The sequence below is a fragment of the Pimephales promelas genome, chromosome 5 (genome assembly GCF_988280905.1).
Source record: "Pimephales promelas chromosome 5, fPimPro1.hap1.1, whole genome shotgun sequence".
Classification (NCBI taxonomy): Eukaryota; Metazoa; Chordata; class Actinopteri; order Cypriniformes; family Leuciscidae; genus Pimephales; species Pimephales promelas.
This window is the reverse complement of record NC_142773.1, coordinates 25,104,854-25,119,479: the sequence shown is the minus strand read 5'-3', so window position 1 is coordinate 25,119,479 and position 14,626 is coordinate 25,104,854. Positions and strand designations below refer to the sequence as shown.

At 35.9% G+C, this 14,626-nt stretch overlaps 1 protein-coding gene across 1 annotated transcript; it reads right to left on the bottom strand.

The window, feature by feature from the left end:
* Positions 1–9,332: 9,332 nt before the first annotated feature.
* Positions 9,333–10,663, bottom strand: LOC120464974 (uncharacterized). The gene is made up of 5 exons (XM_089131702.1): positions 10,535–10,663; positions 10,077–10,395; positions 9,986–10,011; positions 9,810–9,893; positions 9,333–9,641 (listed from the first exon to the last, which is right to left on the bottom strand). The coding sequence occupies exons 1-5, from the start codon at positions 10,641–10,643 to the stop codon at positions 9,340–9,342; spliced, it is 840 nt and encodes a 279-aa protein (XP_088987828.1). The 5' UTR covers positions 10,644–10,663; the 3' UTR covers positions 9,333–9,339.
* Positions 10,664–14,626: the final 3,963 nt, after the last annotated feature.

The window sequence follows — 14,626 nt, the reverse complement described above, 5'->3', positions numbered from 1 at the left end:
GCTCCACGGGCCTGGCCCTCCATCCCGCCCCCAGGTCCGCCTCTGCTCCACCTCCCTCCTGGACATTTTGAGGAGCGTCTGGAATCCGCTCCTTAAAGGGGGGGCTATGTAACGGTCACCAGCTGGAGTGCCCTTGATACCCACCAGAAGGCACTCCAGATTAGTCTTGTATCACTCTCAGACTACATTTCCCATAACTCATTGCTCGGACTCATCTTCACTGATCACACTCACCTGTACCTCGTTCTCTGATAGCATTCACCTGTGTATCATCCTGTTTGTCTGTCTATATATACCTGGTTCATTTGTTCAATCCCTGCGAAGTCTTGTTGTACTGTTTGTCTGCATTTCTGAGCATTTTCTGTGTTTGTTTTCTGGTTTTTTGACTTTTGGATTGTTCTTGGATTTTGATTATTGCTGCCTGCCCTGACCTCTGCCTGCTTCTTGGATTCCCATTGTGTATTCTCCATTGTCCTGTCTGCTGATTCTCGACCCTGCCTGTACGACTATTCTTATATTAAAGCTGCATTTGGATCTACATCTCCCAGTCTCGGAGCAGTTCATAACACTAATGAATAAGTACTAACTAATGAATAAGCATTGGTATCTAATAAATAAGGACTAATATCTAATGAATAAGTACTAGTATCTAATGAATAACTAATGAATAAGCATTGGTATCTAATAAATAAGGACTAATATCTAATGAATAAGTACTAGTATTTAATAAATAAGGACTATCTAATGAATAAATACTAGTATCTGTAAAAGGGTACTAATACCTAAAGAATAAGCAAGCACTAGTATCTAAAGAAAAGGCACTAGTATCTAAAGAATAAGCACTAGTAGCTAATGAATAAGTACTAGTACTTAATGGAATAGACACTATCTAAAAAATAATTACTAGTAGCATGAAAATAGAGACTAGTTGGTTAAAATGATCAAATGTTAAAACGGCTTGCCATAAGTTATGTATTTTCTCAAACATTTATTTTGGATAATTTTTAACACAACAAAGCTATTGACTGCAGCTTTAAGTAAAGAATTGTTAAGTTATACCATTAGAAAGATATTGTGCAAAGGAAATCTGTACATAAAACACCTACAGAATAAAATTGCACAATTATTTTGCAAGATAAAACGGAAATTTAGCAGGAGCTTGAGACCAGACTAAAATAATCAAGTGTAAGTGTAAGTCATAGAGTGCCACCTCCTGGCAAAATACGGCCAAGTTGAACCTTTTCTGTACAATTATATGGGAAGATGTAAACTACTTGTAAATATGCATGGTGTGATTTGTTCCAGTAAAAGTGAGGCTATTGTGTGGCAATTGGGGTTATTATCCAGTGAGGATATTCAGGTGATGCATTTAGATATACAACTAAATGTCTGAATATTTGTCTTTCTTTAATGAAGTGGGAGGTTTTTGTATGACACTGTTAGATTTCCTGTGACTGTGGGCACCAGAGCACAGTAATACACGGCAGAATCTGCCTGTACAGCAGAAGAGATCTTCAGATCCACTTGTTTAATATCTTGATGAACTTTAGCAGAAAATCTGTCTGGTCTATCTTCACTCATAACTCCATGTGGGAAAATGTAAAGAAGGAACTCCGGTTTGGATCTGGGATATTGTCTGTACCACTGTAAACTGTTTACAGTACCCGTATAGTCTTTGTAACTGCAGGACAGATTAATAGCGTCACCAACAAGTCTATTTTCATTCCCTGACAATGGTTTTATTGCATCTGCCTCTGTGTGGTCTATAAATGAAGAAAAAACGCCTGGTTAGATAAATCAAACAGTAACTAAACTGTAAAAAGTATTGCATTAAATAAGTAAAAAGTAACTAATCTATATTGGAGAAAAAAAAACAAAAAAACTTTATCTTACCAATAAATGTCCACAAAAAACTGAGGAGAGTGAAAATAATCATGATAGCAGATATCTGAAGAAGAATCGGAAAGACTTGAGTATCATTCAGACTGGATGCCTTTGAATTCTGACAACCTCCTTGATGAAAATGCTTCTACATCATGATATTAAGCTCCGCCTTCTGGCAATATGATTTACTTCTGTAATAGTAGTCTCTGGCAGCGTATATTACAGTTTTTGAATCTCAATAGCAAATGACACGGAATGTATATAGCCTATATTTCTTTTCTTTTTTTTTTCATATTCATGAAGTCCCAAGTGTTCTTTGTTTTTTTAAATTAAACTTTTGAACAAATATTCCATGTAGCATAACAATTAAATTGGGATTAAAAATAAATAAATAAATAAATAATAAAAACAAAACAAAAACCCCCCCAATGCATTATAAAAATAAAAATGAATAAGGATTAGACAATTTTGCTGAGCATGTCACACCACAGGAGAAAAATGTCTTAGTACAAGTACACGAATCCTTTTTACGAATACGAATCCTTTTTTGTCACATCACTAACACGTGTGCCGTAATGAGTGAAATTCTTAAGAGCGTGCTCCATACAGTGCAGAATACAGTTAACATAAAGACAGTATACAATCACAATTAACATATGAGCAATATACAAATGACCATATACAATATGCAGTGTAGCTTAATATAACCAGTAGCAGAGAAAACGTACATCACAGTTATTTCCAACAGTGTAATATTATATTATAATATATAATATATACTCATATGTACAGTATATAATTACAAACATCAGCGAATTTGATGATGACGTTGGAGCTGTGTAGCTGCACAGTCGTATGTGTACAGGGAGTACAGGAGTGGACTGAGAACGCAACCCTGAGGAGATTAATCAAAATCAAAACATTGTGTCTGTAGGCTTCTCTGTGACTGTGGGCTCCAGAGCAAAAATACACAGCAGAGTCAGATACAGCCACAGAGGAGATCTCCAGATACACACGTTTCGTTTGTTATTATGGAGACTGATGGACATATGAAGATGAGGTGGACTATAATGGCACTAACATTGGTGGATTTATCAGTCAGTAAAAGAAACTCTAATCATGATACAGTCTTCTGTTGAGTCCAGTGGAGATAAGATGAATGTAAAGAGACGAGTCAAAGATCTATGGGCAACCATAACTCAAGACAAATGTTAAAACAGAGCAGATAAGGATCATTGTTGTACGTAGTTTGAATTTAATGATCAATCAGTAAGTGTATCAAGTCTCTTCTGAACTCTTCTTGTTTACCACATTAAGTTTGTGTGTGTGTTCTTAATGGAAATATGTGTTATGTTCTTGTGGAATTATTCATAGATCCCTGTGTTACTGATAGTGGATTCAGTCACAGACACAACACACAGAATACATGTGCTTGTTAAGCATCAATGAAAAGCAAGGCTAATATGCAGGAAGATTATGTACTGAGGAAACAGGTTTCCTGTCACTGTGGGCTCCAGGGCACAATAATACTGTGCAGAGTCTGTTACTTTAGCAGGGCTGATTTCCAGTTCCATGAGCTTTCAGTGTTTGTCAACTTTAGCAGAAAACCAGTGGGCTGATGGATCTGCTTTAACTGGATCTCCAGATTCAGTCATGTAGAGAAGGAGTTCTGGTTTGGATCTCTGATACTGACGATACCACAGTAGATTGTAAACAGCACCACTGTAGTTACAGGAGAGAGTAACACTGTTACCATCCTGAGCTTCTTTTTCAGGACCATGAGATGTTATTTGATCTCCAAGAGAGTCTCCTGAAGAAGAACAAAACATACTGAATTCACTATTGAGATCAGATAAATGTAATATTAACATGTTTAAATGAAAACAGGTGGTGATAAATAAATGAATCTTACCTGCAAGGGCTGAAAATATTACAAGTGCACAGAGCAGCATGATGAAATGAAATGACAAACTCTTGTTCTTCACTCACTGATTTAAGTCTGGAGCTCCACCCTGTGGCAGGATTTGATCTTCCATGATTGAGCTCTTGAGCTCTTTGTGTACATGAGAACTAAAGAAATGAGAAGAACACCCTCTTCTGGATGAAAACAAACACATTCAGGCCTTCATGAATTACCAAGAACTTGGACAGTATTTGTAATTTTTACCCTCTAAAAGACTTTAGGATAGAAGAATTTTTCATGCATCCGTCTTAAAAGCTGTTCTCAAAATTTATAGATTTATTATTATTTAATTTATAGATTAAGTTAAACTGTGAAAAATGAGAAAACGTTAGTTTTAAATTATTGAATCTTATGTTATAAAAAAACATGTGTATGCACATGAAATTACTGGAACACCTCATGTGAAGATACATCTATTTATTTTCCATTTTAAGCAATTAAACCTTTACACACACCTGAAATACAACTTAAAGAAGGAGTTATTAAATATTTTATTGAGATGTCAAACTGACCTGTGAAATCAGTAACATTACAAAGGCACAAGACTGTAATCAGGGTTTTCGTACAGTGTTTCTGGGCTTTCTGTCACTGTGGGCCTCAGAGCACAGTAGTACAGAGCAGAGTCGGACACCTCAGCAGAAGAGATTGTAAGATTCACTTGTTTTTTGTCTTTTGAGTCTTTTGCTGACAGACGAAGAGAAGACTCGGATGACTCTGAATTTTCATTTACAAGTATTAGGAACTCCGGTCTTGATCCCACATATTTACGATACCATTGCAGGTTATATACAAGACCAGTGTAGTTGCAGGACAGAGTCACATTGTCACCTCTGAAAATATGTTTTTCAGAAGATAATGGCTGTATTTTGTCAGCAAAGGAATTTCCTGTATGGAAAGAAGGCATCTGTATTTATTAAACCGTTACTTGTGCACACATTAATAAAATAATGATAAAATAATAATAATAATAATAAAATAATAATTAAGAAATGATTTACCTATGAATAATGAGAGTGGTATCCAATAAAAGAGGAACATGATGGTTTCTGATGAAGAGTGATTGTAAAGCTGGATCTGAACTGAGATCTAGATCTGAGAACTGAATCAGCCTCTCACACATTCAAGTCTTTGTGAATTTGCTCCACCCTCTTACTGAGACTTTGTTTCTCCGATGGGCTGACACATCGTTTTTTTCAATTAATCATTTATCGTAGTTAATAGGAAGCTGGCAAGTTACATTTTTTGTATAATATAAGATGAGTAAAAGTATTAAGTTTTTGTACAGTGCTGATGTGTTTCCTGTGACTGTGGGCCTCAGAGCGCAGTAATACACAGCAGAGTCTGACACTTCAGCAGAAGAGATCTCCAGATCCACTTGTGTCATTTCTTTTTTCGGTATCGCTGTGAGACGTAATGTGGGTTCGGATGAAACAGAAGTCTCTGTTTGAAAGATAAGGAACTCTGGTCTGGATCCTGGATATTGCCGATACCACTGGAAGCTGGGCCCAAGTCCACTGTACTTGCAAGAGATAACAGCACTTTCTCCAACTAAAACATGCTTTTCTGATGAGAGAGATTCTATTTTATATGCGTCAGCGCTCTCTGTAAAAGAGGAATAGAGAAAATCTATTAAAGTAATTACTGTTCAACAGAGCTGTAAATACTTGATACAGTTTGTGTAATGTTTGGTCAGCTGCTGTTGACACAGATACAACAATCAGAATTAAAGTATTACTTACCCTTAAGCAGTGCAAATACAAACAAGACTACTGTGAACCTGGCCATTGTTCAGTAGAATGGATGCTTTAAGTGTCACACTCAACCTCGACACTCGAGTCAATGCATGCTTTAAGTGTTACAGTCAACCTTGACTGTATCACATTTAACTAGAGCTGCTTTTTAACAACAGGCTGCAGAGCTCCACCCTGTGGCAAGGACTTGAGCAACAACTTATTTTCTATTGAGACTATTTATACAGAAATTGTTTTCTATGGTTAAAGATGTACTGTGTGTATATATATATATATATATATATATATATATTAGGGCCGTGCAAAAAATAATTGCGATTAATCGCATCCAAAATAAAAGTCTGTGTTTACATAATATATTTGTGTGTGTGGAATATAATTATTTTGGATGTATAAATACACACACATGCATGTATATATTGAAGAAAATGTGTTATTCATATATAAAATATTTATATTTATTATATTTATATAATATAGATTATGTATTTATAAATATATACAGAATTTAAGCACAAATAATTCTTAAATATATACATGCATGCATAGGTATTTATATATATACAAAATAATTATATACAGCACACACAAATACATTATGTAAACACAGACTTTTATTTTGGATGCGATCAATCGCAATTAACTTTTGCACAGCCCTAATATATATATATATATATATATATATATATATATATATATATATATACACAGTTATTTTCAGTGACTATTTTAAGAAGAACTTCAAAGATAAGTAGCAGGTGGATTATCATAAATTCCATGATAATTTATTTATGGTAATTTATCATGAATTAAAATGATCATAAATCCTAAATTACTACTTTGAAGCAGCTTCTCGGGATCTCAGGATCAACGGATGACTGCTTCAGACGTTTCAGCTTTATTATACAGTAGGCTCAAAGAATCTGAAAAATAAATGCATATAGGCCACTGATAAAATAAACAAATTTGTGACACTGACTATATTAAATAAAACAAAAATGTAAAAGAGCCATATTCACTAGTGTTTCACTTTTTCACTCCACTGTATGTAATATTGAGATTATGCCTCTGCCTCTATTATGCCAACTATCATTAGTTGGTGTTGCTGCTGTTTGATTGAAAGACACTGGACAAATGTTCACAACCATATATATATATATATTTATATAATACTTTATTTTTTAGTTAATTAGTTTAATTAAAGTTTTGAACGCTATGGCTTTCAAATGCATGTTAAATCTGATTGAATATCAGGTTTTTGTACAGTGTTCTAGTGTTTCCTGTCACTGTGGGCTCCAGAGCACAGTAATACACAGCAGAGTCTGACGCTTCAGCAGAGGAGATCTCCAGATCAACTCGTTTGATATCTTTTGTAGCTTTTGCTGACAGACGGAGTGAAGGATCAGGTGGATCTGAATATTCTGTGATGAGAATGAGGTACTCGGGTCGAGATCCAGGATACCGACGATACCACTGCAGATTGTTTACATCAACGCTGTAGTTACAGGAAATAATCACATTTTGACCTCTGAAAACACGCTTTTCTGAGGTTAATGGTTGTATTGGGTTTGCAGATGAATTTCCTGTACAAAAAAACAAACAAACAAAAAACATTGTTATTCATTAAATAGAAAACCAAGCATTAACACATCAATTGCCTTAACTTAAATGCTGCTACACATACAACATTTTCATTTTATAAATCTTTATCAAGCTTTTAAAAATGAAAACACCTACCTATAAATAAAAACAATGTCCAACAAAGGAGAAACATGATGGATGGTCTACTCTACAATGAGGGAGTGATGGCAAATTCGAGTGACTCTGAGACAGCCTCTTGCACATTAAACACTTTGTGAGAGAGCTCCACCTTCTGTCCCATGCGTCTTTACTCTACCTGAGACACACACACACACAAACATTTTGACCACCTTCTGTCCCATGCGTCTTTACTCTATCTGAGACACACACACACACACACACAAACATTTTGATTGCATATTTATTAGATGTATAGTTTATTAGAATATGTTTATTAATGGGTTTTTGTGAGTTTTCATTTTTATTTTTATTTTACACAGTTACAGTTTTTTAAGCAACATGCACTTCCATCTATTAAAAAGAACAGCACACTATACTATGGTAATAAAAGGCATAAGCTTGTTCTTTTGTAAAGTTTAAAGACACACATTGTGTAGTTTGTCTAAATAAAAAGAAAACATAGGTAAAAAAAAATACAAAAAAATATATATATATATATTTAAGAAAGTTTAAAAAACTGAAGGGTCAGTTTAATGCTGCTGTTGATCACAGCAGATTGAGACAGTTTTGTGAACTTGCAGTATCATATTAGAATCTTTTGAATGGTTGCGGGAGGGGTGTTGTTCAGATGTATTATGAAATGAGGATCATACTCATGTTTTTGTACAGTGTAGAAAGGTTTCCTGTTACTGTGGGCACCAGGGCACAGTAGTATATTGCAGAGTCTGCTGTTTCAGTTTTGGAGATCTCCAGGTCCAGTTGTTTTTGGTCCTTTCGAACTTTAGCAATATACTGGTCCTTCTTCTGTGGTCCCAAACTTTCAAAAGCTTGCAAGATAAACTCAGGTGCAGTGTTGGAAGACTGTCTGTACCACTGAAAATTGTTAATATTGCTTCCACTGTAATTGCAGGAAAGAGTCGTCTTCTCTCCTTCTAACACATGCTTTTCCGTAGAGTGGGATGTTATTGCATTTGCAAGAACATTGTCTGAAAGACAACAACAGAAGAAAAAAAAAACATTAATTCAGTATCAGAAAAAAATATTTGTATATGCTCAAATATAACATTTATAGCTTTGAAATAAATATAAATCAATCACCTGAAAGAAGTGCCATGACTGTAAAGTAAAAAAACAGCATCCTCATAGCTGTGATACAGAAAGAGCAAGTGTGTCTTCTGTGTTTCTTTTGTAGCAACACCCTGTGACCTGTGAGACTTTTAGTTCTCAAATCTTATTCACTTTTGGCCTACATTCAAATCCATGAAGAATCTATATGAGATTTGTGTGCTGTTGTTTCTGCTCCGCCTTCTTCTCCTTATATGGTGTAAAGTGTCTGATGTAAACAACTGTGGTGAAGGCCAAATTTTAATGACTTAAATTTCTGTGAGGGGGTGAGTATATTAAGGATTTGTATTTTTTAGTCAATTATGTAGGCTACTTAAAATAATATGATTTGAGCCTAGAGCGTCACCTTTTGCCAATTAAAAAAAATAAGTATTCGCTAATAAACATATATTTTTAAAATTGTTCTGGTGCTGCACTGCACAGACAGTTTCATTTAAATATCATATATATATACAATAGGCCTATCCAGTATTTTTATGATTTATCTGGAAAATAAATCTTATTTCAAAATTGTTCAGAATAGTGATGAATCAGGATTTAGATTTCTATAATCATCATTGACTATAATGCTATGCTCTGAGAAAACAGCTGACTTGCTTCTAGATGTCAAAGGTTTGTAAGATCATGACATGCATGAGGAGAACTGCAGTGTCGTGTAGAGCACAGCGCCCTCTTCTGGGCTGAGTGAGTGATTTTACTTTTGAAACACTGAACAAACACGTTTGAATTAACTGGTTTGAATATATATTTTTAGTCTATGATGACTTTAACTGTTTCTACAGAGGTTTAAATAAATCAGTGTTAACACAAATATAATAGCCTACATCCCACGTTTTTGTACAGTGTTCCCAGGTTTCATGTCACTGTGGGCTGCAGGGCACAGTAGTACAGAGCAGAGTCTGACACTTCAGCAGAGGAGATAGTAAGATTCACTTGTTTTATGTCTTTTGCAGCTTTTGCTGACAGACGGAGTGAAAGATCAGGATCTGAATATTCTGTGATGAGAATGAGGTGCTCGGGTCGAGATCCAGGATTCTGGCGATACCACTGCAGATTATCAACATTACCACTGTAGTTACAAGTAAGAATCTCATTTTCACCTATGAAAACACGCTTTTCTGAGGATAATGGGTATATTTTGTTTCCAAAAGAAATTCCTGTAAAACAGAGAGAGAAATACATGTTTGTTAATAAAACAGGAATTAGATCTTGTCATCATAAACTCATGCATCGGTTGTTCGAAATTTACTTCACATGCCACATTCTCTGGCTTTTATTCTTTAGCATATTGGGGATGATGCCCTGAAAATTAGAACTCCTCTTACCGATAAATAATGGAAATATCCAACAAAAGAGAAGCATGATGGGTGATCTTTGAAGTGATGACAAAGTCAGTAAACATAGAGAAACTTTGGATCACCCTCTTAGTAAGAGAGCTCCACCCTCTTTGAGGTCTTGAGTCATTTTTCACTGTATATGTGACAACTTTATAGCTAAACACTTTGTTTGATTACAGATGTTGTTGTTCTGATATGGTATAAGTTTGCTCAAGATGTTAGTCATGTATTTTTCATCATTTCATATTTTTGTACAGTGTAGAAAGGTTTCCTGTTACTGTGGGCACCAGGGCACAGTAGTATATTGCAGAGTCTGCTATTTCAGTTTTGGAGATCTTCAGGTCCAGTTGTTTTTGGTCCTTTAGCGCTTCAGCGACATGACGGTCATTCTCCTGTGGACCCAGATTTTCAAAAGCTTGCAAGAGAAATTCTGGGGCAGTGTTGGGGTACTGTCTGTACCACTGAAAACCCACTATATTACTTCCATCGTAGTTGCAGGAAAGAGTCGTCTTCTCCCCTTCTGACGCATGCACTTCAGCATATAGGGGTGTAATTGTATTTGCAAAAACACTCTCTGGGAAAATATAAAAAACAGAGGAATAGTATTATTGCGGCACTTTCAGTATTTTAATTCTTCTTTTTAAATTGTAGCCTATATACATTTGTAGAGGTATATAGATATATTAACAAATGAAAATATTAAATGTAAATACCTGTTAGAAGTGCCAAAATGGTGAGGTAAAACAAAAACATTATGACTGGTGGAGATGACATACAGAATGAGATTTGGGGAAACATGAGACTGCCCTCTGCTGTACCCATTCTCACCAAGCTCCACCCAGTGGATTGTGGGACCCTCTAGTCTAGTCTATTGATAAAATGAATTGGGGATACTGATTGGGGATTGCAATTGATCTTTTGTATGTTTGGTTTGAAAATGTTCTCATATTTATTGGTAATTGAAAACAACTCATTCAAACAAACAAGTAAAGACATCCACACAATATCCATGAATGTGTCATAAGGGCTTCTGTGAATAAGGTGAAGTGTATCGTTACATATTTTGTGAAGAAATGTTGTTTTTCATTTATTAACCATTTGAATTGTTATGGGATTGGGATTGACGCCAAATCATGTCATGTATGAATTTAAAATCTCTAAAACGAAAATCTCCCAAAAAGTGATGATAATTATCTCTGACAGGTAATTCCTTAAATCTAAAGTATGTTATGTTTTTGTATGGTGAGCTCTTAGTGTTCTGTGACTGTGGGCTGCAGTGCGAAGTAGTACACTGCTGAATCTGTCCAAACAACATTTGAGATCTCACTGCGTCAAAAAGTGTGTATACGGGAGAATTCGGACAATGAAAACGCCCGCGAAATGTGCTGTTTGTCAGGGATCTTTGGAACTTTGTTATGCGTACCTGTAAATGCCTGTAAAGGCCCGAAAACAGGAACTTGTCTGACCACATGCTGTTAGTTGATGGCTTGGCTTTTTAAATGCTAATTTGTTTTGGGACTGGCTCAAGTTTGCCCCTATTCCCCTGCCCCCCTCATTAGTATTCAGGAAAGGTGATAGGCTTTACATTGTGTCAATCTTCAACAAGTGTTACGGAGAGCAGAGTGGAGATGTTACTCCTTTACATAGGGACAATATGGCTCTTAAATCTCTGAGTCCAAACGAAAACAGACTGGTGTATATGGCAAATGAAAGTTTGAAGAGGATATTTGAAAACCTGGAGATGATGGACATGAGGTTGGATAAGATGGAGGCTGACATCAATGAGCTCAAAGAGGCAAAAGAGGAGCCTGCTTCAAAGAAATGAAAGAGAGCTGGGAATAATTCTGTTGCGGTAAGTTATTTTCTGACCATCACAGTGTCTGCTTAACTTTGGGTGCTTTATTTATAAATCTATTCGAATTGAGCCCTCATACTATGTTGGATTTTTACAGGAAGCTGTATGGAGATTGCACAATGGGGAAAACAACATACACAAATATGACGCACAGACAAGGTATATCTTTAAAACTATGTTTTCATAACAGTCTTTTCTTCTAAATTATATTTTTAATCAACCTTCTTTAATTACTGCTTTACAGTCTATCCTCCCCCCACAACCTCGAGGTCATAATCTTTTTAATGGCTGTACCGGACATAGATCCTGCTGTTGTTAAAGGTAAGTCACAAGAGAATGTACCAAGGCTACAACTTTTTAACTGTATAGATTAGTTAGTTACAAATAAACATATTCTCCCCCTCTCTATCTCCATCTCTCTAGCATCCTGCAAGACATATTTTGAAACTGTTAGAAGGGGTTACAGGATGGCCCAAGATGATAACAAAGACAAGATGGAGGACAGCTGGATAATTATGCTCATGAGACAAAGAAAAAGAAGAGTAAGTATAAATACATATAAATCTGAGTAAAAGCCTCAGCCTGGGAGAGGCTCCCATCCCAACCCATTTGATATTTTCAGTGGTTTAATTACTTTTTTCCCTCCCATTTTGCAGCTACTGAGCTGCAGGACTGGGGTTCCCCAGACAGAGGAAGATGCAGCTATCTGGAAGACTGCAACAGTTGACCACATGTCTGAAGAGTAGGATGCCATATTGGATGGAAAGTCGGTGTGGGTTGTTCGGGTTATTATATTGTTTTACATATATTATACACAGGCCTTATATATTATATGGGGTTATTTATTGTATGACTAATAGTAAAATGTATTCTGTGCTAATGTTTTTTTTTTATTTATAGAGTTTTGACTGTGTGTATATTAATATATATGTCATGTGCCCAGTGTCATTTACAAATAATAAAAATAACAAACTCAACTTTGTCTATCTGATTGTCTTGACATTATAACCATGAACACCAATGACAATGAATATTAATAATGAGTAATAATAAACCCAAATGAGGCCATAAACTGGACCAATAGTGTGGGGGTTTAGAGGAGGGACAAAGCATTGAGCACCCAATCCTATGTAAGATCTCTGACCAATTGAAGGAGGCCACTGCCTTGTGTCCCAAAGGTGTGAAATGCTAATGTTCCCTTGCATTGACCCCGACCTGGGGATTATTCACCATGGTAACTGATGGCCCTAGTGGCTCCCTGCTGTGCCCCAAACTTGGTACATATCCAGGAGTTTTCGGGATTGTGTGACGGGACAGCAAACTCCTGTATACACACGTTTATTTGTGGAGTACACAGGAGTACTCAGGAGTTTTACATGCCCGATTACAGCTCTTTTCACGCAGTGTCTTTAGATCCACTTGTTGAAGGTCTTGATCAAATTTGCCAGAAAATCGTGATATGTTTATGGGTAAGGCTGGACCTCCCTGTGGATAGCTGTGGACAATGAACTTTAGTTTTGATCTGGCATATTGTTTGTACCACTGTACATTTAGCACACTTCCAGACCCAGTGAATCCTTTGTAACTGCAGGATATAGTTACATTTCCACCTACAACAGTGCTCTTTATAGGTAATAGTGGGAAGATTGCATTTGCCTCTGTCTCACCTAACAAAATAAAACAGTTTGGTTATAGCAGCTTTACAGGAGCCGTTAAATAAAATTACATTTAATAAGATTCCAATTCAATTCAAAATGAATATTAATTTAGAGGAAGTCAAAATGTGTGTGCATAAGTTTATCTCACCCAGGTGGATCCATAAAATCATAAGTGTGTAAATAAACATAATGGTTGATATATTGGATGCCCAAATCAAGATGTCTGTTTCATCATATAATATGTGCTCCTGCACTTTTGTGAGATCCATTCAGAGACGCAGAACTCCACCCTCTGAGTCAGATGAATTTTTCTAGTACAGCATTTTCTTGTCCTCATTTAATATATTTTAGACTAGGGTCTGTCAATTCAGCAATAGATGAGAAAAAGTGTAGTATTGCCACCTGATTGACAAGTAACCGTTAAAACACAAGAAATATATTAAAATAATAATATTTTAAATAGATGATAATGGAATGGAATGTATATGCGTGCCACTGCCACTTTCAGAGCATTTAAATATGATATATTTTAAATATATTCATACCTAAAACTTTACAAATTAAAAACCGCTTTCCAGTTCATCCAAGATGTAGGTGTCTTTGTTTCCGCAGTAGTTTCAATTTTGATATTTTTAGGTCAAACCGTTCGTGTCTATCAGTCATATAATGGAGGTCTATGGTCACCACCTAAAAGAGCATGCACAGAGAAGTCCAAATTAAACATGATTTAATGACTCGTAAATGTAAGTACACATTGATGGCCTAAGACATGAAACGAGCGGTTTGTGTGAGAAAATTAACAGTATTTATATCGTTTTTACCTCTTGTAACATACCTCAGTCCATAACTGAAGCCGAGGAGATCTTGAGATCCACACAGATTTTCTCCTCATTTAATTTAGCAGACACTCCTGGTATTGGAGGCTCAAGTTTGGCTTCACTAACCAGAAACAAAAACTCTGGTTAGAGCTGCTGTATTGCCGATACCACAGGAGAGAATCACTGCTGTAAGACCCATTGTATTTGCTGGCCAAAGTGAAGGAGTCAGCAGTTCTTACAAGTTCAGTTGAGGAGAGAGGCGTTATTCCTTCTCCACTTACATCACCTGAAACAGGCAGAGCATTGCAGTTTATAACCCATTCAACACAAATTATTAATGTCTTGATGACTTATTTTTGTAAGGTTTACTTAAAAAAATGTCACATAGCTTAGAAATGAACCAGACATTGCATAGAAACATCACGGATCCTTGCAAGCAGCCCAAACTTTATAACTAAGAGATTTTGGCTGATT